Source organism: Macaca mulatta, chromosome 11 (assembly GCF_049350105.2).
Source record: "Macaca mulatta isolate MMU2019108-1 chromosome 11, T2T-MMU8v2.0, whole genome shotgun sequence".
Lineage (NCBI taxonomy): Eukaryota > Metazoa > Chordata > Mammalia > Primates > Cercopithecidae > Macaca > Macaca mulatta.
This window is the reverse complement of record NC_133416.1, coordinates 124,271,120-124,297,114: the sequence shown is the minus strand read 5'-3', so window position 1 is coordinate 124,297,114 and position 25,995 is coordinate 124,271,120. Positions and strand designations below refer to the sequence as shown.

The 25,995-nt window shown below is 47.9% G+C and overlaps 2 protein-coding genes across 11 annotated transcripts in view; one reads left to right on the top strand and one right to left on the bottom strand.

Moving 5' to 3' along the window:
• Positions 1-14,902, top strand: part of TESC (tescalcin) — a 79,290-nt gene extending 64,388 nt beyond the window's left edge. The window contains exon 9 of one of the 2 annotated variants that reach the window (XR_013400558.1): positions 13,590-14,902. The gene's annotated coding sequence lies outside the window, so the exon portion shown is untranslated. Of the gene's footprint in view, positions 1-12,287 lie in introns of both variants that reach the window. The other variant, XR_013400559.1, reaches the window with a different exon arrangement.
• Positions 4,237-25,995, bottom strand: part of FBXW8 (F-box and WD repeat domain containing 8) — a 115,642-nt gene continuing 93,883 nt past the window's right edge. For 5 of the 9 annotated variants that reach the window (XM_077955343.1, XM_001081979.5, XM_077955344.1 and 2 more), the window contains 4 exons: positions 25,832-25,959; positions 12,320-12,493; positions 9,200-9,310; positions 5,573-8,680 (listed from right to left, as the gene is read on the bottom strand). In XM_077955343.1, the coding sequence (XP_077811469.1) occupies positions 8,536-8,680; positions 9,200-9,310; positions 12,320-12,493; positions 25,832-25,959 (558 nt within the window). In that variant the 3' untranslated portion in view covers positions 5,573-8,535. Of the gene's footprint in view, positions 5,199-5,572; positions 8,681-9,199; positions 10,801-11,062; positions 12,184-12,319; positions 12,494-25,831; positions 25,960-25,995 lie in introns of those variants that run through there. The other 4 variants (XR_013401516.1, XR_013401517.1, XR_013401515.1 and 1 more) reach the window with 3 other exon arrangements.

Sequence of the window (25,995 nt, the reverse complement as noted above, 5' to 3'; positions counted from 1 at the left end):
GGGGGAGCCTCAGCCTCACACCAGGGACCCCTGGCCATGTGCTTGTGGACAGTTGTCACATCTGAGGCAATGGTGGGCACAGCAGGCAGAAGCACTGTTGTTGGATGCGTTCCCATGGTGCTGAGCACCTGCTCCCCGAGGGCTGCCACGCCCCTGCCCCCTCGAGAGGTCCTGAGAGTTCTGGGTGTTCCATGGATGAATATTGACTTCAACAGGTGTATAACTGTTTTAATACGTGTAAGAAAAGAAGTAACTTTACCACACACCAGGGAGTCCATGGGATGCTGCTTAGGATGACTGAAAGTCAGAACTTAAATTTAAAAACACAGCCAAGCAGCACAGGGAGCTAAAAGGCCAGGCGACCCGCTACACAGGGAGCAGGGGAATGGCCCCAGGAAAGTGAGTGCAGTCTGGGGAGGCTCAGCCTTTGGTTAATACGCACAACCTCCTGGGTAGGTGCCAAGCTGCAGCTGAGAGGCTCTGGACTCCGTGCTGTCATTGTCATTGTAAGCACCTGGCAGAGCCTGGTAGACACCAGACAGCAGCGTGTGCCACCCTAGTCTCCTGAGGCCTCTGTCTCTGCAGGTCAGGGCTGGAGGCAGGTTCAGTCTCTGGGGAGGTGAAATTGCATGGTCTGAAATCACCTCTGGAGCTCTGCTTCTCGGTCTAGGACTCCATTCAACACTCAAAGCTGCAGGGCAGGCCGGGCACAGTGCGTGGCTCATGCCTGTGCTCTTGGGAGGCCGAGGCAGGCAAATCACCTGGGGTCAGGAGTTCGAGCCCAGTCTGGCCAACATGGAGAAACACTGTCTCTACTAAAAATACAAAAATTAGCTGGGCATGGTGGTGGGCACCTGTAGTCCCAGCTACTCAGGAGGCTGAGGCGGGAGAATCACTTGAACCCGGGAGTTGGAGGCTGCAGTGAGCCAAGATCACGCTGCTGCACTCCAGCCTGGGCGACAGAGCAAGGCTCTGTCTCAAAAAAAAAAAAAAAGCTGCAGGGCCAAGACAGAGGTCTCTGTTTCCTTCCCTCAAGCGCTAACTACATAGTGGGAGAGACAAAGCCCCTGGGACTTCCAGGTGGATCCCAGGTGGTTTCCTCTGGAGGGAAGTGGGACGCGATCTCCTCACCCACTCTCCCTGCCTTCCCCTGCTGCTCGGGAGCCTCTTGGTCCCCCGGCTGCTGGCAGAAGGCCCCTAGAAAGTCGCTAGGACAGCCTGGTGGGGATCGGCCTTACTGCAAGAACCAACCTCTACCAGCCCCCATGCACCTTGCCCTGTTCTGCCCATGTGAGCAGGACGATCTGCGGTGCCACTGAGCAGGAGGGGACACTGGCACCGCCACTATAGGCCTCAGGTTTTCTGGGACTCTCCCAGTTTGCTTTGATTTGGTTCTTTTCAACAAAGGCAGTTCATTAATGTAAAGTGTTTTTATAAATAAGTCACCTTCCGTCAGCCCCTGTGCCCTGAGTTTTCGTTTGGAAGATGTGGCCACGATAGACACACATCAAATGTGCTCCCGTTTGGGCCACTGAGGCCTGCCTGATGTCTTTGAAGCTTTGGGCCGCCGCTTATCTAAACAGCTCATTAAAATGAGGTTGAGACACGGCGAACCCGGTCCGCACCTCTCAGAAGAAAGCTCATGTGTGCGTCATCACTGAGGGGGTCCTCTAACTGGCAGGGTGAGGGCCCGTTACCACCAGAGCGTGGACACAGCAATCACCTGGCGCTCTCCTGCCCGGCTCCTGGCATTGTCTGTGGCATCCTGAGAACAATCAGGGTTGGCGATGAGTTGCTGCAAACCTGCTCCCAGAAGGGGCAGGCTGTGCGTCTTGTGGCTCTGCTGGCCTCTGATCAACAGAGACCGAGGGTCGCTGCTCCGGACACAGATCTCGGTCAGCCTCACCATCTGGGCACGGCAGTCTGCGCCTCGGACTGGAGGCAGGTGGTTCAGAAATGGCTTTTGTTACCTGCTGGACATTGGGGCGTGCCTGCGAGGGGATTTCTGGCCTCACAGACCCTGGCCCAAGTGCAGCAAGCCGCTCTTGTTGCTGGATGGGGACAGGAATGGAATGACTGGGTCACCTCAACTTGAGCAGCCCGAAGGAGGTGATGTGTTTGCCCTGAAGCCCGGTCGGCGGGTGAGTGATGACCATGTGCACAGGTTAACAGCCTTCCTTCCATCAGAAATGGCGCCAGTGACTAAAAGGAACTAGGCAGAAATCAGCACTAAGTCACATATTTGAAGGAAGCTGATAAGGCCATCCTTTGAGGGCCACAGGCCATGGGTGGAGAAGACTGAGCAGGGGCGGATCGTCAGCCTGCTGGACGCCAGGGGAGGTCATCTCTGTCCATACTCTTCAGCCATCTGCCAGGAATAGAGTCGAAAGCAGGCTGTACTCCTAATATCGCCGTATTACCAAGGGGAAAGGTTGGCTTTTGGATGTTGAAAGAATATGGCAATTTGACACAAACACTCTAATTTGGTTGGTTTACAAAAGGGCTGTGTGATGGAAATGGAATATGAGGAGCTCAGGGGACACACTGCAGCCACGTTAAGCATGAATTATGGATAAGGGAACGGAGTAAGATGACAGCAGCTTCCAGCTCTGGCCAAATACCCGCTTAGGGAACGAATTATTGCTAGACTTTAACAAAACAATGCTGTTGTTTTCTGGGCCAAGGAACTGGAAAGTTCTTTTTATACTTTGCTGATGGGAGACAGGTCATCTGTGGATCTGATCCTTGTCATGGAGCAGTTGAACCTGTCCCCACCTGCCTGCAGTTAACGAGGCTGCAGCTGAACTCTGCTGTGCTGGAAATGGCGCCGTGTGACTTAAGTAGGCTGATGGGGAGTTAAAAATACAAGTTGCCTTGGCAAGGATTTTGCAAACACCTGCCTTGCAGGCTGTCCTCCCACACAGCGACCTTGGGAAAGCCAGGAAAAGCTGAGTAGGGGGAGCCAGGGTGTAACCTGGCTGGGTGTAACCCGGGGCGCTGGCAGTGTCTCTTTCCTCTTGCAGAATTTGCACGTGGCTGTCAGCAGGGGCTTGGTGGTGGACCAGCCTGGTCCTAGGAGGACTCACGACTCTGAGGAGGACGTGGTGGCTGCTCAGCCCTCTAATCTGTTGACCAAGTCAGCAAGGGACTGGGCTCCATCTCACAGAGGAAGGGCTGGCGCCCCGAGAGTGGCTCTGACGGGGTGGCAGTGGTCAGGGGGCCTGCTGAGGAGCTAGCCGCCATGTCTATCTTAGAGAAACGACAAGGCAGCGTTTGTCCTAGTGTTGGGCATGGGAAGAAAAGACAGGGCGTGACAGCTCAGCTGGGGGGGCGTCCCCTTCCCTTCCTAGGGAACGAAACAGCCCCCAGTGCAGAGCAGTCAAACGGCTGCTTCTGGAAGCCCATGCTGGGCATCAGAGGCCCAAAGTGGGCTGGGAACAACATGGCACCCGCCGGAGCCCAGCAAGAGGGAATCTGCCATCGCACATTAGAGGCAGCCCTTGTCCAAGTCGCCGCAGGCCCCTGCAGCGGTAGCCAGGTAACCATCTGGCCTGGCTGTGTGGGTGTCGCGGGCAGGCCTGTGTGGCTCACAGCACCTCGGCCCGGCCGGCCAGCGCCGTGAGCTCAGTGCTGCTGCAGCTGCTGCTCAGAGCGAAGGCTCCGTCAGGCAGCGGGAGACAGCCCTCTTGGAGCCCCTGTGGTGGCCTGCCCGGAATAGCAGCCGCGGGACAGTTGTCATGAGAAGGCTGGACCCTCACCGGGGTAAGCCGTTTCTCTGCAACTGTAAGCAAAGTGGGTTTGCAGTGGCCAGCATCTGCCATCTAACACGTGTGGTGGGAAGCGCTAGCCCCTGGAACGTGGGGCCTTTAGCTCTCAAGAGGGGGGATGGGGGTGAAGGACTTCATCTTGGGGGTGTCAGCCTTCCCTTTCAGGAAGGACCACGCCCTTTTCTTGGGGAAATTCCGTTTCCCTCCGATCAGCTGAAAGCCTGGCCTTCAGACAGGGCAGGGAGCTGTGCTTTGTAGAAGGTGCTGCCGTTCATGGAGTATCTCTGAGACATCAATTATTGCCTGGGCAACAGCAGCACCACGGCGGCACATGGCTTGGGTTGCAAAACACACTCTAGTGGCAGAGACGAATTCTCGGGGGGGGCTGCAGTCCCTTCAAGAATCTGATGAGAGGTAACCATGTTTTTTCCCAGAAAATGCCCTCATGCACCATTTCACACACAGCGGGTCCTTGAATAGCATCATTTTATTCAATGTCATTTTGTTATAACATTGAGAAAAACATTGATTCCCGGCTGGGGCCACTGTCTGTGTACAGTCTGGACGTCCTCCCAGTCTGTGAGTTTTCTGGGCACTCGTTTCCTCCCAAGCCCCAAAGATGTGCAGGTGAGGTTTGTTGGTGTCTGGTCGCAGTCTGAGTGTGTGTGTGAGGTGAGTGTGCCCTGTGATGGGAGGGCGTCCTGTCCAGGGTGGGTCCCTGCCTTGCACACTGAGCTGCTGGGATAGGCTCTGGTCGCCCACCACCTTGAACTGGAATAACAGTTGGAAAATGAAAGAAGGAATGAATAAAAATTATTGTAAAAAAAAAAAACTGCCTCCCCTAACCATACACATGCACAACAGTAAGTGACGCTGTGCACGAGTGCCCAGTGAGCCCAGTCTGGTGTTTGACCTGTGTGGGGGAAGGAGGCGCTCCTGACAATTTTTGCTTTGCAAACATTGATATGACCCACCATCGCTACAACTGCCAACACCCACTGAAGTCACCAAAAATTGGGTAATTACGTTGTTTTCAGTAATTTTTCTTAAATGTATGTATAACTCATGTCTACTTAATGTTTAATATTAGAAGTGTTTGATTTCAAGTTCTAAAGTTTGGTGGTTTTTATGGCCAGCAATATGCCATGGGAACTTAACTCTTATTTACATCCATTAGCCTATAGTAAAATTAGTTTCATTATACATCATTTTGCTTAAAGTTGCAAGTTCTTTTTTTGAGACAAAGTCTCGCTCTATTGCCCAGGCTGGAGTGCAGTGGTGCGATCTCCACTCACTGCAACCTCTGCTTCTCGGCTGCAAGCGATTCTCCTGCCTCAGCCTCCCGAGTAGTTGTGATTACAGGCATGCACCACCAGGCCTGGCTAATTTTTGTGTTTTTAGTAGAGATGGGGTTTCGCCATGTTGGCCAGGCTGGTCTTGAACTCCTGATCTCAGGTGATCCGCCTGCCTTGGCCTCCCTAAGTACAGAGATTACAGGCCTGAGCCACCTTGCCCGGCCAAAATTAGTTTCATTATACCTCATTTTGCTTACAGTTGCAGTTCTAAGAATACCTATTGATGACGGTTGGTGATGAGTTACTGCATCGTGTTGCAGGTCTCCTGGATCCTGGGCTGGGAGCCCCTGTAGTGGAGGTTCTGGGAAAACGCACGTGACTGTGGGTTTACAAAACAAAACCATGGTGGGAGGTAAGATTTCAAGGGGGTGGAAAGAGAGCTGGAACCGTGGCATACCAGGGGATTATCACTGTATGCCTTGCCCAAGTTAAAATAACTTGACCAATAAATAAATTCAAAGCATTTAATATTAGAACAACTACGGACATCATAAAGCAGAAAGCAAGTCCGACCGTGTTTTGAGACGCGACATGAGATCTTCCGCGTTTCACCGTCCAGCTCCCCCGGCAGCATGCTTGAGTGTCTCCACCTGTGGGGAGCCGGGGATGGAGGCATCTCTGGGAGGGACTCAGGAGGAAAGTAGAGGACCAATCGGCTGAAACCTCAGAACTTGTGAAACAGGGGTCTGGGTAAAGGTAAGGGGGCTTAATTTGGATAAATGTTGGCTTATAAAGGAGCATTTCTCCTTCCCCTGTCAGTGTGATTGATTCCAGGGTGTTCAGGTTTGCAGCAGAAAACGCTGCCTGAAGTTGGTGTGCTTGAAGGTAACAGCTTGGATCCAATACATTTTCCTTTACAAAACCCAGGCAACTTTCATGAGTGGCAGGTATGTTACAAACAGGCTTTGCGGTGGGAGGGTCTACACTTGTGAGATTTTTATACTGGACCAGCTGCTGGCTGCTGTAATTCTGGGTCTAATGACTTTACACTCAGTTACCTTTAATTGCTGCAAACTAGGAAGGGAGAATGCCCCCGCAAAATGAACTGGGAATGCAGACTTAGAAGGGGCTGCTTTTTGAAAAGAAAAATATTTTCCCCCATGGTCCAGATGCATTAAGACTATGAGAGAGAAAGGGCGGGGCTTGATGAGAACCTTCTAAAGCCAGGTCACCAGCAAGCCGTCTGACCACCCCATGACGACAACGCAGGTAAACAAAACCCTGCATTTGCTGCCTACAGGCCGTCTCCACTTAGGAAGCCAGCTGGCTGAAAGGAAGCAGGACACCCTCCGGTCCATCTGCCGCAGGAAGGCGGGTCCGAAGGAAAGCACTCTGGACGGGAGGCCACGCTTCCCAGCCGCAGCTCTGTCTGCTCCATTCCCCTGTGTGTAGTTGGAGATGAATGTGGAGTAGCTGCATACCTTAAGCAATCTGAAAAACCTTCCAGAACCTTCAAGACGTGAAGGTTCCAGGCTTTGGAGTCACGGCCAGCATTTCCCGCTGATATATACGCATGTGCAACTGAGAGGACTCGGGTTTTCTCTGGAACGAGTGTGGATGGACGGTTCCCACGTGGCAGGTACTTCCGCATCCTCAGGTACCTTTTCTCTTCCTCATGGCTCCTTGTACCTTTTTGTTTTATCAAGAGTTGTATATTTTGTCTTTTTATTTTTTTGTCAAAAACTGCTTTTGAGCCGGGTGCAGTGACTCACACCTGTAATCCAAGCACTTTGGGAGGCTGAGGCAGGCGGATTATTTGAGGTCAGAAGTTTGAGACCAGCCTGGCCAACATGGCAAAACCCTGTCTCTACTAAAAAATACACAAATTAGCCAGGTGTGATGGCAGGAGAATCACTTGAACCCAGGAGGCAGAGGTTGCAGTGAGCCGAGATCAGGCCATTGCTCTCCAGCCTAGGTGACAGAGCGAGACTCCACCTAAAAAAAACAAAAAACAAAAAACCCCTGCTTTTGACTTTATAATAACTATTGGTTTTCTATTCCGTTAATGTCTGATTTTATCCTGATTTAACCCCTGCCTTCTGCTTGCTTTGGGATTGCGGCTACCTTTTCTGAGCTGAGGTGCCAGCCCCTCCCAGCCTCATGCCCTGGGTTTTGTATTCAGTGCTTTTACTGTCAACCCAGTCTAGAGAGTTTATAGTTTGTTTTTATTAACTTCTTTAAATCCAAGTGAATTCGGGAGTGTCTGGAATTGTCTTATTTTGCTTTTTGTTGATTTCTCACTATTCTGCACGGGGGTCAATTCCTAGAAAAGCAGGGTGCAGTGCCCGAGGGTACGGCCCACAGGGTGCAGTGCCCGAGGCTGTGGCCCACAGGGTGCAGTGTCTCGGGGGTTGGAGGGGTTCTATAATTTGGCCTGTATGGTGCGAATCTTTGTGTATCTGAGCTGTTCTTTGTGGCCTTCGTACAGGGTGGTTTTTTGTCATGTTCTATGTGTATCTGAAATTCTATACATATCTATTGGATCCAGCTTGTTAGCGATATTAAGTAAATCTTCCAGATCTTTACGTTTTTCTCACTGATTTGCCTGCTATGAGAATGGATTTTATTGCTCTTTGTAGTTCTATCAGTTTTTGCTTTGATATTCTGAAGGTATACTAGGTGGATGCTGTTGCGTTTAGAACTGTTGAAAATCAAGAGTAAGGCAATGGCTTGCTTCCAGAATACTTTGGAAATGGCAGCTCTGTATCACACTGAACAGTTCTCTCCTGTCCTGTTCATCTTGATGGCTGTTTAGTCAATGAATATTTAGAAAAGATTTGCTTTGTAACACACATCATAGACACAACAGTAAGCAAAATAGTCATTAATGACTAAACTGTGTAAGTATATAATTATAAACCATGGTAAAAGCTGTGAAGAAAAAGTACTGCTCTACCAGCTTGCTACTGGAAGGTGGTGGTGGCAAGTGTCACAGAAGAGCACCCTAAGTAAATACAGGGAAAAGGACATGGAGGTTATTGCCTTGGAGGCCAGGGACAAGCACATCCAAAGGCCCTCGGAGGAAAAGAGGGAAGGGACTGGAGACTGGAAAGACGGCCTGCAGGGCTGGAGCTGGGAAGGCGAACACAGAGAAGCTGGTTGAGCAGGGACCATATGGGACCTCACAGCGAGATCCCTGAGGTGTCCTGAGGGAGCTGAGGCCAGAGTGGCCGGCTGGGTGGGGAAGGAGGCTACGTTTGTGTTGGCAGCATGTGCGACTTGAGCCCCAGCATACACCAGGTTGCCCCAGGCGCCGGGGAAGTGCAGGGGTCAGGGAGACACATGCCGTCAGGCACAGCACCCTGGGCCGCCTTCTTCCCCTAAACATTTACCACCCGTGCAGAGCCGCCTGGAGTTTTAATGTGGATAAAACTGGTTCTTCCCATTTTTCTCCTTGCTCCTGAGGCACGTCCCTAAACGTGGTTATAGGGAAAGGCCAGTGCGAGGTCATAGTAGTGAGTGGCCATGGCGTCACAGGATGAACGGCAGACAGGGAGAGGGCTCTGGAAGGCCAGCTGGTCCACTGCAAACTCGTAGGCACGGATCAGCCCCCGGTGTCTAGAAAGAGCACAAAGATGGTGACAGGTCAGGGCGGCCTCGCTGGCCTTCACCCCGGCTGCTTCTGTCTTTGCAGGAGGCATTCTCCTGAGACCAGACAGAGTTCATCTTCACAAAGGTGTCCTCCGGGCACACAGCATCAGATACTCACAGTCCCAGGCTTAGCGGTCAATGTGGGGGTGCACAAGTCGGATGGGTGCAGTGAGTGTCACAGGGCAAGGACTCAAGAGGATGGGCCTTGCCCCTGTGACAGGATTCTAACCACAGCAGACCCCTCAGCATACGGCCTGCCCTCCCTCTCTGCAGAGCCGGCAGCGTGGACTCGCCCCACGGGGCTGTCGTGCATCAGATGCTAGGCGCTCAGTACAGGTCAGCATCGATGTTTACGTTCCCAATTCCTAGAAAGGCAGGGCCCTGCCTGAGGGTATAGCTCATAGGGTGCAATGTGTCATGGGGGCGGGGGTTCTATACATCGATCAAACTAAGATGGTCTCTGACTCGCCCAGCCCCACCACCAACCTCCTGTGAGTAGTGAAGCTGTCCAGGTCGACGTTTCGCATCACCGTCTGGTAGGGCACGTTGGCCGTGATGAGGCTGTGGCTGCTGAATGAGATGTGCTGCACGGGGTGTCTGGAAGGCAGCGGGAGAGAGCTCGTAAGGGGGCATCCACTGGGCCTGCGCACAGCCTGCACTTGCTGCCACAGACCTGGGAGTTCAGAGCTGCAGGGGATTCTAGAACCCATAAAGCGAAGCTTCTCTTTCAGGGGGAACAGGCCCCCACGGAAGCAGAGTCTCACCCCAGCTCCCAAGCTCAGGTGAGCAGGCCGTGCTTTGGGCATGACTTTGTAAACAGGTCTGCATGCCCCGTACGCATGCTGGCATCTGCCCCAACCACCTGGTACATTCCAGACATAAAGGACACTCCGTACTGGAGATGAATCAACCACGTGCAACAGAGACTGGTCCACCGCTGCCTCCCTGGGCAAGTCCCTTGAGCTCTCCCAGCCAGGCTGTCCATCATCTGTGAGCACTGGGGGCACGTTCACTGCTGATCCAGGAAGGCGCCCCCGATCCGGCTCACAGGGCTGCAGTGACACACGTCCCCTGGGTGGTGAAAGCACGTTTGGGAAATCTGGGAACAAAATGGCTCCAAGTCTGTTGAACAGAGGTTTCCGTTTTTTCTGAAACTTTTGTGCAGTACCTGCTGTGGTCACGGCACTGAGCTAGGAGACACTGAATTAAAAAGATGTCTCATCCAGGTGGATGCCTGACCCAGGGAGGGCCCTAGCTAGTGAAGAAGGTAACATGCAGTCCCAGAAAACATGACTAATGCTTCTGTAGCACGAGCGAATTTACCAGCTACAAAGACTGCGTGATGCAGAATTCAGTGCTGGGAGGAGGAGCAGAAGGGGAGGAGGGCTGAAAGGGTCTGTTGGGAGGGGTGCACAGGAGGGGACGAGGCCTGTGTGGGCTGGGCCAGGCCTGCTCCCAGGATGGCTGGGGCTGTTCTCCTTGACTAAAGCAGAGGGTTCTTGGGAGTGAGGGAAGCTAAGGGAGCAGTCCCTACCTCCCCGGGGTTGGGACACCCACAGCAGGAACGTGGTGGTGGATTTGAATGGGGCCTGGAGGATGAGAAAGACCCGCAGAGGGAGGGCAGGCTTGGTGGAGGCCTGCAGCATGGCAGACTGACGGCACCCTGTCAGGCAGGCGAGGACCTGGGCTGAAGAGACTGAGGCCTGGCAGCAGGCACTGCAGGTGAGGCCTTGAGTAAGTCAGTGAGTTCTGGGCAGGAGACCGTGTGTCTGTCAGCCTTGTGCTGGTGAAAAACTGTTTTCACTGCATGGGGGACAAGCCCGGGTCGCACAGGGACAAAGGCAGTGCTGGGACAGGGCCACACCTCTGGGGAAGGCCTTCCTTACCTAGGCTTCATCTCAGTGGCCTGTACCGGGGGTGCAGCTTTGTAGAGAGAAAAATGAGACCTGCTAGAGTATGGGGCCGGCAGCTATCCCTGAGGACCTGGATGGCTGATCCAGCAACGCTTTAAAACAAATGCTGACTTTTCCTCAAAGGCAAATGCTTCCGGGAATTTCGGTGCAGTTTTAGTTGCCATTTGGCACCACCTGGTGGCAATTCAGTGCATCAGCATGGAAGTCAGAAAAAGGGCCCAGGCGACAGGGACAGCCACAGCGAGGGGGCGGGCCTAGGCAGTACCCAGGGCTCTGTGCGATAAAATCTGCCAGCCCGTGTTGGCCAACACCGCCCTCCAGGGAAGAGGCCCATTCTGCGGGTAAGCCTGCCGCCTCTCGGAGACGCCTGGCAAACTGCTGGCCTTGCATAAAGAGCAGGTCGCTGCTCAGGTCAGGTTCTCAGAGGCCGGTTTACCTGGATTTGCAGTAAGTGGGGAAGAAATCTGAGTTCACTGCGAGGGCCTGGCCCTGTTTCTGCTCTTCTATGTTGTCATGCTCACAGGCCACTGGCCCAGAATCATCTTGTTTTTGTAGAGATGGGGTTTCATTCTGTCACCCAGGCTGGAGTACAGTGGCACAGTCCCTGCAGCCTCAAACCCCTGGGCTCCATGGAGCAATCCTCCCCCGTCAGCCTCCGGAGTCACTGGGACTAGAGGTGCACGCCACCATGCCTGGAGGATTTTGAAAGAGGCAGGGTCTCCCTGCGTTGCCCAGGCCAGTCTCAAACCCCTGGCCTTGAGAGCTCCTCAGTGTCCTGAGTGGCTGGGATTACAGGTGAGCCAGCAGGCCTGGCCGGATGTCTCTTCCCAGCGGTGCTGAGGGGCAGCGAGGGAGAGGGCCCGCTGCCTTTATCCCCACCTGTCTCCAAGGCAGGGTCTCCAGTTCGAGGCCTGCAGGGCAAGGTAGAGGTGGTGGCGGTGGCCTCAAGTCAGCTCTGACGAGCCTGCGCCGGGCTGGGCTGCTGCTCTGAAGGTCAGGAGCAGGCTCACTGGAAATGTCTTAACCAGTTAGGCACCAATGGCATAAACCTACCCACATCTGCGACGCCAACAGCCTGTGCTGAGGGTAGTGTATATCTCCAATCATGGTGTTAGAGGTGCAAACGACAAATTCCCCCTTCACTGGAGCCTCTATGAACCCCTTCAGTCTTAAGTGCTCTTCTATGTAAATGGCACGAGGACAGTCTAAGCAGGCAGTACCATGGTTACACGTGACAGACTCGAGTGGAGGACAGCGGCCGGGCCAGCCCTGCCTTCCACCTGTGGGCAGGTGGGGTGTCACATCCTGGCCCAGCCCAGCAAGTTTCCTATGTTTTCGAGTTCCCTTTTCTGTTTATTAAGATGGAGAAATCCTAAAATAATCAGAATAGCACTTGCAAAAAAGTAGTTTCATTCTTAGAGAAAGCTGGGCCTGACTAATATTCGAATTGTGGCGATCTGAATGATGTCAGAGACAGGAACTGCATCCCCAGTGACCAGCGCCATTTCCAAGCCTGTTTCCTCCTCTGCAGAGCGGTGCTGGTACAGCAGCTGGCTCCTAGGGTCACAGTGAGGATTCACATGGCGAAGCTGGGGGGTAGGGGGCATTTAGCACCATTCCTGGTGCAGGCTGATTAATGCTGCCTTCCCTGTTGCTACTAGAAACTCCCAAGAGTGTCTGGAATGCACCTTACCCAGAATACACCTCCCACAGCTTTTGGTTCGTCCGATAATCCCACACGGACACCAGGCCTTCCTCGCCTCCGCTGACAATCTTCCAGTCGTCCATCTGCACGGCAGAGACCCCAAGCTGGTGGGCAGAGAGCGACAGGGCGATGTTACCGCTGCGGAGGTCATGGATCCTCACCCTGGACAGGCCCAAGAAGAGCAGAGAAGGGAAATGGGGTTAGAGTCAAAGCTTGAAATGAACAAACTCCCCCTTCACTGTGCTGGTCTATGCGCGACACTGCTATGAAAAACTCCTCAGCTGCAAACATCAATAATAAGGACATCAACCTTTTATCTCCTCATTAGTAGACTGTCAGGGAGGACCCACACCATCGCATCTGAATGGTTTACAAGCACACGGAGCAAGAAAGACGCAGGCCAAGGACAGTGGCTGCCCACGTTACCTGCCTAACAGGGAAAAGCCACCTGCGTGACTGCACGCGCAGGTTGGCCTGAGAAGCCTGTCCCAGCAGTAGGTGTATTGCCCAGAACGGTAATTTTGCTGTTGGTAAAATAACCTGTTAAGGTAGCAAGAGCTACAAAGCCAGACACCCCAGATCCTCACCCGGTTAGGAAAAGAACACTTTTTGGGTATTTCACTTGACTTTGTAAGTTCATCGCTGTCTTGTTGGAAGTGAGAAAGGAAAAGCCTTTATACTTGATACGCACAGCAGAGCGGGGATAAAGGTGTGTGTACCCTGGGCAGTCACTGACTGAAATAATTACTTGCCTTATAATAATCCACATTTCTTTCAGAACCTCTTTAAAAACTGCTTTTTATGTATGTTGAATTTTTCACGAGGATAAGTTAGATAATGGGACAGAAATCTCGTATCCACTACAACCACCACCATACTTAGTTTCTACAATAAGCCACAAAGGCTAAAAGTAAATCAAATTGATTACATTTAATAAATGTAAAGATGAGCTTAAGAGACCCTATGATGCAAGTTGAAAAGGAAAAGACAGTCCCTGCCCTGAAAAGACCCCAGCATCTAGCAAGGAACAGGACAAAGACAAGGATATATGATTAAAAACGCATGTCTGGCCCAAAAGCTGTGGGGAGACAGGATTCTCTGAAACACGTCTCATGCCCTAGACTCTAGTTATGTGAACATGCGCACACACAACGTCGATTTTCCAAGTTCTGAGGGAAAATTATTTTGAACCAACAATTCTCTACCTAGCTTAGCTCCCAAGTTTGAAGGCATAATAGACTTTTTTTTTCTTTAACAGAAAAGGACTCAAAGTGAACTACCTGTGGATACTCTCTGAAAGAAAGTGGCATAGCAAAATACCAGAAGAAGAAGACAGATGGCTTAAGTGGGACCTGATGTGTCTGCTGGATCCATGGCGGCACACAGGACAAACCTTCCTATTAACACGAAGAGCTGCCAATGGATCACAAAGTAAAAATATATGCTATGCGTGAAAAACACATCTGCAAATGAGGAAGAAAAAATGTTACAATTTTAATACTAGAAAAGGCAGATTTCAAGGCAAAAGCATTTGCTGAGAACACTTATAACAATGAAGGGGCGATTTACTCAGTGTTTGGTCAGACCTGGAAAAACAAAACTCCATGGATCACATTTCTTTTTCTAGGTTTTGTTTTTTATTAGTTTTTTAAAGACAGGGTCTCACTCCCGTCGCCCAGGCTGGAGTGTGGTGGCACTGCAGCCTCAACTTCCTGGGCTCAGGCGATCCTCTCACCTCAGCCTCCCGAGTAGCTGGGACTACAAGCACGTGCCACCACACCAGGCTAATTTTTTTTATTTTCAGTAGAGATGGTTTTGCCATGTTGCTCAGGCTGGTCTTGAACTCCTGGGCTCAAGGGATCCACCCACTCAGCCTCCTAAAGTGCCGGGATTACAGGCATGTGCCTCTGCACCCAGCCTGTTTTTGGTTTTTTGGTTTTTAATTGTTTCTTCAGTCACTATAATCTATTCAGAAATAATCTATTTCTTTCTGGGAAAATAAGAATTATCAAAACGAATCCCCAGGAGACAGAAAATCCAAGTAGATAAAATAACAAATAGCAGCCTGAGGAAGCCAGCAAGGGGCAACAGTCCCTACAAAAAAAAAAACAAAAAAAAACAAGTCACTTTGGCCAGACCTGTAAGGACCAGCTGCCTCCAGGGCTAAGTTAACTGTTCCACAGCCTAGGAAAAGGAGGAAAGCTCCCAAATTCTCCATGAAGCCAGCACTCTATTACCAAAGCCTAAAGCTGAGAGCACGATCGAAGAAAACTACATATCCGACTGAAATATCAAGAAGAGACTCCACAGCAAGATGCCACAGACAAGGGAATCAACAAAAAACCACCTGGTCATGTCCATGGAGGCCGAAAGAAATGGGATGAAACGTCACACCCATCCCAGATGTGGCAGTGAGGCACTGCCACCACCATTATTTCACATCGCTTTTTAAAAACTAGACACAATTAGACAAAAGGAAAAAACGAAAAGTAAAAAAATTGGAAAGAAGTGGGTAGACTTCTCATTAGTGAGAAGGGACAGTCCCAGAGAATCCAGTAACACAGAGTCAAAGATAAATTTATATGCTAAAATCTAGTTTAAAAAATAGAATCAAAGAAAATGTCCCATTTGTAACAACAGTTAGAGGCAAAATACTCTATAGTAGTTTTCTCAGCTTAGAGCTCTACCACATATATTATACAAATTATAGAGGGTGCAAAGAGTTAAACATAATTAAACTATAAAAATATTCAAAGGAGGACAGCCTTTCGAAACAAAGTACAGAAGGTGAAAAAAGGGTTTAACTTTTTCCTGTGGGGGCAGGGAAAAATCAGAAAGTCAGTCTAATGATAAACTGAGGAAAATGTTTGCAACAAAAAGGGCTAATGTCTTATAATAAATGCCTTCAAATCAGTAAAGACTGACAACCCATTATTAAATCGAGAGAAAAGATAAGAAAAAGCAATTCACAGAAAAATACTAATGGCTTTTCAACATGTGTAAGATGTTTAAGTTTACTGGTAATAAGATAAATTACACAGTAAAACTACAATGCAATGCCACTTTGTCAACGATCTCCCCAGCAAAGGTGAAGTGTGGTAACGCCCTACGAGGCACTGTGTGGCAGGGAGACGTGGACAGGTAGGTACTCCTAGACAGCTGAGGCGAGCACAAATCCTCCTTTGGGGAGTGACTTGGCAATATCCAACCAAACACCACATGCACCTCACTTCTGAGCTGGCAATTCCACTTCAAGGAGGTAGCTACACAAGCGTCCACATACACGCAAGGCCAGTCACCAAAGCACTGACCTTAGTTGCAAAAGAGGCTTCTGTTTCAGACAACATGTTGACGGTTCCACTGCAAAACGCTTAAAAATGCTGGATAAAATCCTTTTAAGGGTACTGCTGAGCTCACGTAGTGACTTCCCCAGGACCTGAGCTGAAAACCAGATAGGAGAAGGTGAGCTGCAACTTCAGTTGCCTGGGTGGTGGGGGAGCCTGCTGGCAAGCGCCAGGCTCAGCTCTGTGGTTTCATCAAACACATTGAAGGGCCACCCAAGGCAGGGAGCACAGAGTATGGAGACTCCTGCTTTCAATACAAAAGCATGAAAGTATAGTCTCTGAAATTAAATTTGGGAGATAGGCTGGAAGCAGATCAGAGAATGGGTGAATTAGAAGAAAAATCTGAAGAAATTACCAAGAATGGAGCACAAAGAGATGAATATGAAAACTGTGATAAGAGACATGAGGGACAAAAGGGGTGGTGCAGCATACGCCCCAAGTTCCGGAAGGACAGTTACCAGCTGGTGTTTCCCGGAACTGATGAAAGACATGCATGCCGACTCATGCACATGATCAAATACAAAAGACATACCTAAGAGTATAATTAGAAAAATGGGAGAACACAAAGACAAAGAGGTCCTAAAAGCAGCCTGAGAGAAAAAGACATTACCTATTAAGGAAAGATAATTAGACTGACAGGAAAAATTAGACACCTTTTCGCTGTGATGAACTGGAATGACTGGATGTAGGTGACACGATTAACTAGCTCATCAACTGAGTGCTAGCTAAAGCAACTATGCTACATCCATACAGTGGGACCCGGGACAGAACTACACAGGCCGACTGGCAGCCGTGCGCACAGGCATGTGCTGGGGGGCATGCGTTTAGGCTGCGTGGGTGCGGACGGCCCGGAGAACGCTCAGCATTCAAGCGATCACAATGAGGGAGGCTGACAAGGCTGTTGGGAAGAGGGTGCGCTTCGCCCTCTAGGTTACTCTGCTTTTGAGCCCATTTTCAATGTGCATACTTCCTGTTTAAATAAAACCAAACAATTCTGAAGATCAAATTCTGAAAGCACATATTTGAAACATTAACAACAATTACCTTGGAGAAGAAAGAGGGCAATAAAGGAGGCTTTTGTGTTTTCTTCTGGATGCTGCCATGTTTAAAAAACAAGAATTCATTCATGACCGGGAGGCCTTCAACGGTCACACTCTTTCTTGAGCTGAGAGGTGGATGCGCGGGCATTCTTGGTTATTCTTGAAACTGGACACATCCCTTATATACGCTCCCATACATATGTTCTGTTTCATAATTTTAAAAATAATACTTTCATCTATTTCTTAGATAAGGTGAAATAAAACAGGATGGAATAATACGTCGTTTTAGAACACAGAGGAGACACTCTTCTTCCTGCTAGGCCGTGTAACTGACAAGGCAACGCAAGTGTATAGAGAGGTCCGTTGCTACAGATGCTGTTCAGTCCCTGACTTGCCAGTCAGGGATCTGGGAGCAGAAAGATGCAGAGAGAGCCTGAAGACGACTTTGAAAACAAAGGTCTCCCTCTGTCACATTTACAGACACCTATCCTTAGGCATGCGTAGGTAAGAGAACTCGGGCTGTGTGCGCAGGGAAGAGAAAAAGTATAAATGCTGTAAAGAGAACTCTGACTTTAGGCCATAATGGGAACTTGAAAAGGATTGGGGAAAGGGGGAGCGGAAATGTTTACCAAGTACTTTTCAGTGCATATTTGGTTAATCAGAGTCTATTCTGCTATGGTGATTTCCATAAAGAGCTCCTCTGTTGAATATTTATACTCCATAATTTACAGTTTGGCTGTTAAGGAGACAAAGGCAAACACAAATTTGGTCCAGAAGTTCAAAGTTTGCCATCTGTTTTCCTATTGTATTTAGATACCAGCATGGATGGCTCCAAGCAAAATAAACAAATAAACCAAAAGATACAGCCTCAGTGTATTTTATATCACTAAGAAGAAAAAAAATAGGCCAAACCAGCCTTGAACTTCTCCCCCTTGGGAAAAAGGAAAAACATTTTTCTGACATCTCCTTAAAGAAGCACCACTCTGGCTTCTCGTCGACAGAAGCAGCACAGTGTGCTAAGTCCACCCAAGCCATTCAGATTCACGTGAAGGAACAGGTATCTGCCTCGGATATCTGACAGCGCGCAGCACCGGCCTGAATGCCGTGCGCCTTGGCAGAGCCCGTCGTCAGCTCAGTGCTCAAACCAAATACTCGATGCTGGGAAACAGGTAGCACAGCAAATGGGCACCAGAATATGCCAAGACAACCGATTCCAGGGACAAAGAGGAGCCAATGGTAGATATTGTGAATCCCCATCTAGCGAGTATTTCATCAACTTTGCCCGTTGAAAGAAAAAATAATTGGTCTGAAAGCTGTAATTGTATTATGTTTAATATTCATGGTTGGGCTTGGAGGACGGTTCCAACACTCCCTCTCTCCAGCCCCGCTCTAATGAAAATCACGCCATAGGAGTCGGCAGTAGCCCACCAATTAAAACAAAAGACACCAGAACCTTCCAAAGACTCCAACAGAGGAGCATCCATCTGATGGGCAGGAAAACGTGCTGGAACCGAGAGGGAGGCACGCTCTGGTTGGTCCTGTGTTAAGAGCTTTGAATAACTTATTATAACACTTGCAGATGGAGCAAATGCAACATTTACGCCCCAATCACTCTCTCTAACAGCAGGCAGCAGTAGCACGAGCACAGCACACAACTTTATATTTGTCAGGGCAAGAAGCAAGCGCCGAGATTCTGTAATTGGGGGGTCACAACTCAGGGCGTGCTTCCTATTGGCTTGGATTAAATACTCCCATATGATAATGAGGCACACTGTAGCTGATGGCAAGCTGAAGCCTATTCAGTGTGTGGCTCGGCAGTTTCATTAAGGAGGACCTGACCTTCAGCTATATTTCTACCCAGAAAATAAAGGGAACAAGCAATAAGGTATTACAATGTAGGCTTTTTTTAATGACCAAATTAATTTAAAAAATAGTATTGTTTTAAAGAAATCAATACATGATTCTGTTTGGTCTCACTGAACCTGGGCTATTAAATATTAAAGAGGATTTTAAATATAACCTTATATGCCAAAATCAATAGCTTTATCTACAAAGCACTGACGATGGCCTTAGTGAAAGAGTCATTTTAAACAGCAACTAGAAACATACATGTATTTTCAGGTAGAACTGCCAGTTTAATCCAGCTAGGCTAAGCTTAGCGCTCTCTGTATTTTAAGGCTGTATCTCTGAAGTTTAGAGTTCTCTGAATAGAGAACATACAATTCTATGTGGCCAAGACTAACAAGTCTTTCAGACTGGTCACTGAACCTTTCTGGACCAGCATTAGGTGGTGCTGGTGCAAAATTCTGAGATCCATAACAAGTCCACCCAGTGGACAAAGATGATAATGTATATAATGCCAAGAAAAGGGCACATGGTCCCAAGTTGGAAATACTAAAACGTTTAGTTATTGACTAAGTCATGAGTATTTCCTATATACATATTGTTACTTTCATATGCAGTGACACCGTTCAACATGCCTGACATTTGTAAGTTTACTGTTGTATTATTTTAAAAAGGGTGAGGTATTATAATCAAAAAGCTGCATAGTGTGGTAGTGCCAGAACACAAGACATACAGATCAATGGAATAGAACTGAGAGTCCGGAATAAACCCTCAAAGTTACAGTCCATTCATTTTCAACAGTGGTGCCAAGACAATTGAATGGGGGAGAGAATTGTCATTTCAATAGATGGTGCCAGGATAGCTGGATATCCACATGCAAAAGAATGAAGTTTAGGTCTCTACCTCACACCATATACAAAAATTAACGCCAAATGGATCAGAGACCTCAGTGTAAGAGCCAAAACTATAAAACCCTTTGAAGAAAACTTAGGAGTTAATCTTTGTGAGCATGGGTTAGGAAATCGTTTCTTAGCTATGACATCGATAGCACAAATGCAAAAGAAAAAAAAAAACAGACAAATGGAGCTTCATCAAAATTGAAAACTTGTGTGCTTCAAAGAATACAATCTAGAAAGTGAAAAGACAACCCACAGAATGGGAGAAAATATTTTGCAAATCACATATCTGATGAGAGATTTGTACCTGGGCTATATAAAAAAAAAACTCTAATAACTCAATAATAAAAAGACAGCCCCATTAAAAAATGGGCTGAGGATTTGGATAGACATCTCTCCAGAGAAGATATACAAACAAGCAATAAGCACGTGAAAGGATATTCATCACCACGGGCTGTCAGAGAAATGCGAATCTAGAATTTGAGACAGTAGCAAGTGTTGGTGCGGGGGCTGAGAAACTGGAACCCTCATCCAGTGCTGGTGGGAACGTAAAATGGTACAGCCACTATAGAAGAGTCTGGCAATTCCTCAAATGGTTTAACATAGAAGTACCACATAAGCCAGCAATTCCACTCCCAGTGTATTTCCCCAACCGAACTGAAAATATGCATCCACAAACTTACACATAAATGAGAACAGTAGCATTATAATAGTCGAAAGGTGGAAGCAGCCCAAATGTCCACTAACTGATATAAAGAAAATGTAGTACATCTGCACAAGGGAGTATTACTTGGCCAGAAAAAGGAATGACATACCGATACATGCTACAACTTGGGTTTATCTTAAACACATACTAGGTGGAATAAGCCCAGTCATAAAAGGTCATAGATTACATCATTTCATTTATAGGAGATGTTCAGGCAAATCCACAGAGAAAGTAAGTAGATGAGTGGTTGCTTAAAGCTGGAGGGGATAAGGGAAAGGGTGAGTGACTGCTAATGGATATGGGGTTTCTCTTTGGGGTGAAAATGTTCTAAAATGGACTGTAGTGATACCTGCACAACCTTGTGGACCTACTCAAAACACTAAATTGTACTATTTAAATTGGTGAATTATGTGGCATGTAAATTAAATCTCAATACAGCTGCTAAAAAATAAACTTGAGACCATGGGGGAAAACACTGGAATGTGCTGGCTCAGTGACTTAGTAACCCAATTACAGCCTGACATTTGCCCTTAGCACCAACTCTTGGTTCTCCATAGCACAGCACGGATCAGCTTCTCCCTGCTGGATCCCCAGTTGCACTGGTGAAAATGAACAGATCACAGATAAGAAGACTGAGCTACAGAATAGGAAGGGTCCTCATTTAACACAGCCCTTGACTGCCAACTACAGTGCTGACTTCAGTCACTGAAAAGAAAGCAGGACGTTCTGATTCTGGCCAGGACGGAGTGAGCCCACTGCTGCCCCTCTCCTGTGGACTGCCAGCAAAACCTATGGACAAAACACGAAAACAAACACCTGAGGACTCTGGGGCGTCAACGCAAGCCGACGGATTGCAGAGAGACTCAAACCCATGGAAGTGGCTGTATAGGGGAGGAGTTTCCCTTTTTTTTCCCTTTTTCCTCCTGCAGCCTTGCCCTGAGTATGGACTCCAACATGCAGAACTGTGTGGTGGTGCAGGAAGCTAAAACTCCAATAGAAACTCCATCTTTCTGACCAGAGGAACAAAAGGGGCCCCTGCAGTCCCCAAAGAATAGGGGTGAGGGTTATTGTGGGGTTATTTCCTCTTTCTTGTGGCTGTGCCACAAGGACAGTCCCCAGTCACATGCTGCATGGTGGCGGCGATTCAGGCAGGTAGAACTCTGACAGAAACCCTATCTTTCTGACCAAAGAACTATAAGAGAAAGGAATCCCTGAAGGCTGGAAAGTGTAAGGATTAAGAGAGGAGAAACCTCAAGAAAGGAATCACATAATACTGTGTCTAAACCCACATAAGTCCCAGGCTCATCCCTGCGCTATGTGGGACAGATTCAAAGCAGGACGGCAACGGCTTTAAGAGCTCAACTAAGAGTGAACCACTGCCAAGCCTCAGACTAACCCAAGTGGCACATGCGCAGACCAAAAATAGCATAGAAACTGAACAGCTTTGGAAAGCGAACTGACACTGGAGTCACCACCCACAGAGGGTAAAACAGAACTTGCCGTCTGAACCTAAGCAGGGTGACTGCCTGTTTAAAAGCAAAACAAAGCAAAAATCATTCGTTAGAGGATTACATAACAGGATCCAGAGTGTATACAACACGACATCCACAATGTCCAGAATACAAAATTACTTGACATAGCCCAAACCAAAAGCCAAACAGGAAAATGTGACCCTTTCTTAAGGGAAAAGACAATTAACAGATGTAAACCCTAAGATAAGCCAGTCTGGGAACCCTCAACGACTTTAAAGAACTTGTAGCTATATTCCACAAAGTAAAGGTAAAGCGCATGGGAACACTGACAGTGACCACCTCAGCAGAGACACAGAAACTATATGTATAAAAAGAAATGAACAGAAATTTTTAACCAAGAAAAGATGAAATCTGAAATAAAAAATTCACTGGAGAGGCTCAACAGCAGAATGGAGATGACACAGGAAAGAGTCCATAAACCTAAAGTTAGAGCAACAGAGATGATGCAATCTGAAGAACAGAAAGAAAGATTTGGGAAAGAACATGAACACAGCTTTGGTGTCCTGTTGGAAAATTTCACAAGGTTTAATATTTACATTATTGAGGTTATCAGAAGGCGAGGAGAAAGGGATTATTCAGAAAAACTATTTGAGGAAGTAATGGCAGGAAACTCCAAATTTAGTGAAAGACATAAATATTCAGATTCTAAATGTTTAATAAACCCCAGACAGGGTTTAAACTAAAAAAAAAAAAATCAAGTGATTACTTCCTGCAGACTTTTCCTTAAGTGACTCATTCAAGTTTCTCATAAATGTGAATTCCTAAGCTATTAATTCATTGTTGCCTTCAGTGAATATATACTTTCATTTCATTGAAAACGCCACTGATTCCAAGAAGCATCATTACTTTGTGTAACTTTTAAAAATGCTGCCATTTTATGATGCTATTGTAAAAGTCCATTCTGATTTCATAGATGTGAAAATGTTTTTTTTTTAAACATATATCTTAGAATAAATAGAAAATATACTGTGCTAGCACCCGCCAAACACCAGAGAGTGTGTGGTAAGTGGAATGGACACGAGCAGCCAGTCCTAATGCCAATGTGCATCACTCCCCCCGTACCATTACTCATTGCTCTTTCTTTTTAGTCTTAGCAAGAAGAGACAAAATATGCATTCAGAAAAACTCACTGATCTACACTGATAAAACTCTTATGCACAATCTCACTTTTCTCTCCGCTCCCATCTTTACAAGCCTTCCCTCCCAGCAAGGGAAAAGCATACTCTAACATTAACTCAGTTTCCACCCCAATCTTTCTCTTGCTCTTCATCAGACTCTGTTTATTTTTTAGTTTTTCTTTATCTTTTGAGATGGAGTCTCACTCTGTCGCCCAGGCTGGAGTGCAGTGGTGTGATCTTGGCTCACTACAATCTCTGCCTCCTGGGTTCAAGCGATTCTCCTGCCTCAGCCTCCCGAGTAGCTGAGACTACAGGCATGAGCCACGATGTGTGGCTAATTTTTGTATTTTAGTAGAGATGGGGTTTCACCATCTGGCCAGGCTGGCCTTGAACTCCTGACCTCAAGTGTCTGGCTTTTCTTGAGTGATAGGACAGATACTTTTTCATTTTTAATTTAAGTCCACTGTCCCCCCACACCCCCAAAATAAAACTCCTTGCAAAATCCCACCCATGTTTGCAAACGACTTAAAACTGATTCCTTACTTTAATGAAAATATATTTTTGTCTTAATCTGGGGCAGTTTTATGTACCTTTAGAGTCCATCTCATTCCCAAGTTATTTATAAAGCACTAAGAGAATGCAGTGGGAATTAAGTTTTTAAAATAAAATAGGAAGGTTCTAGGGTTTGTAAAAAATTGCATCAGTCAGTAAGTGACAGCCAAGGACATAGTTCTCTTCATAATATTTGACCCCTTACTCCCACTTTTAACGTAAAACATAAGCTATACAAGCCTGGGCCGGCATCTCTAATAAGATCTTATTCATAGCTATTAAGCCTCTGGGGGAAAAAAGCAAGATTTCCCTCTACCACACTTAGTCTAGCTTCCTCATTCCTTTTTCCTAGATGTGCAATTTTTATTAAAACAACAGATTTTAAACCCCTAAATTCTAAGCTGCTGACCCAGCAACCTGACTCAGGGAGTATTCTCACATATGATGGCTGGCCGCTAATGTACCAGCAGTGGGCACACAGCTGGCACTGCTCTAGGACTCACACTGGTTAAATGCCAATTTGGATGCCCCACCTCCAACTCTAAGTCACTAGTCTGTTCTTTTCATCCACAGAGACAGAGCATTTTTTAAAAAATGTAACATTGGCTTACTAATAAAATGGACTTAACACAGTCAAATTTGGACTGCAAACTGACCAGAGAGCCCTCCGACACTATGCACGGAACGCCTCTCTGGCAGTGCGTACGTAACAAGCAGCCTGCTCCAGAGGAAAAGTCAGCTCTCCTGAGTGTGTACAGTCATCCCTCAGTATCCACAGGGGATTGGTTCCAAGACCCCCTGCAATTCCAAAATCCACAGATGCTCAAGTCCCCCTTTACATATAAAGTGGTGTGGTATTTGCATATAACCTACACACACCCATAAAAACCATCTCTAGATTACTAATAATACCTAATACGATGCCTACACATAGCTTCATTATGATTCAACATAGTACCTGGCTTGCTGCAAATTCAAGTTTTGCTTTTTGGAACTTTGTAGAATTTTTTTCTTAATATTTTTGAAATTATGCAGAAAGCAGAGGTTTCTTCTCTGCAACACCCTTCTCGTTTCCGGTGAGCCTAAGCTGTGGCTGAAGATACAAATGTTCACACTGCAAGCACACTCTGAGCATCATCCACCATCCCAAAGAGCCCTCCACATCGCCTCTCCTCAAAAACAAGCAGCTGCCAGGCCCGTGTGTGGAGATCCTGGGAGGGGCGCTTGGAGCCTCTGCATAGCTCAACCTGGAAACTAAAATGCAGGATTAGAACTACAAACTGACTTGATTCTTTTGCCATGCCACATGTGGGGCCACTTATCAAGCCTAGTTTCTAAAGAGAGCTAGCCCAGTGCGTGCCCAGACACACTGAGGAGTTCAGTTCTCAAGCACCAGAACATCGGGCATTTTCGGAGGCCTTGAAGAAAAATGATTATTTTCCTCCCCAATAAAGCATACTCACATCATCTCCTTGCTCTAAGTTGGGGGCGGGTATCTAGGGGTGAAAGTCGGGAGTTGAAAATATTGTTTGACAGAATAACTATTTTTGCAAGCTGCTGCACTGGCGGGACAGAGGCCTGGGATCTGGCACAGAGGAGTACCCGCCTCACGATCTGACACCCGCCTCCGAGCAGCCCGCCACCTGCAGCCCGGGGCCGGGCCCAGGGGAGGGGGCACCAGCCGCCCCTGGCCCTCAGCCATGCTACCTCTCTTCAGGGCACTGGATCAGACACAGCAGATAACCGGCCAAAAAAAAAAAAAAAAAAAAAAAGGAAAGAAAAGGAAAAGAAAAAACAAGGAGAGAGGAAGGGGGGAGAAACCTAAAATTTGGACTCAGAGGGTCTTTTCAAACACTTTAATCCTTTCTTGCTGATGGTTCCTGGGGTGCCCGCGGCTGGCACAGGCCCCTGTACCGGGAAAAGCTGACTCCCTAAGCCAGTGCGTTAAAGAGAAGGCTGCTAATCAGCTAAATAGAAACTGGAATCTGTTCACATGAAGTCTCCCTTTCCCTCCATCGCCAGAGGGACACCACCAGGTTCTGAAATACACTCTTGACATCATTTGGCAGGAAACCCTATTTTGTTGAACATGATTCATCCCTTAGGTTATTGTTTTTAATATTAGAAAGTGAGCTTTTAAGTGCCAAACAAATTCTGCAGCAGGGGGACAAAAGATATTCCAAGTGGTCTCCCTGGACCTTCTACCAACTGCGTCCACCAAATGGCTTAAAAGAAAACCTTCCCATGGTGCTTCAGAAATGAAGCAGAGACATAGCGACATCCAACTACTACCTAATACAGGACTTTGTTCTCCGAGTCTAGAGTGTTTATGGGATCGGGGCTGAACTCAGGTGGGCAGAGCTGTTGAATGAGAACCGGGCAGTGTGAGCAGCGCAGTGGGGGCCGGGTGGCCAGGCCTTGGCCGAAGCCGTGGGGCTGCAAGGCAATGCCCTTCCAATTCACGTACCTCCCGTCCATGTTGCCACTGACCATGAGGTTGGGAGGGCTGTCGCTGAGGTTGACACATGTGAAGTCACGGAGAACGTTACCCAGCTTCAAGAGGCGGCGTCCTGCTTCCAGGCTATATACCAGGATCTGAGAGAGGAAGAGAAATGTGTGGGCCCACAATTC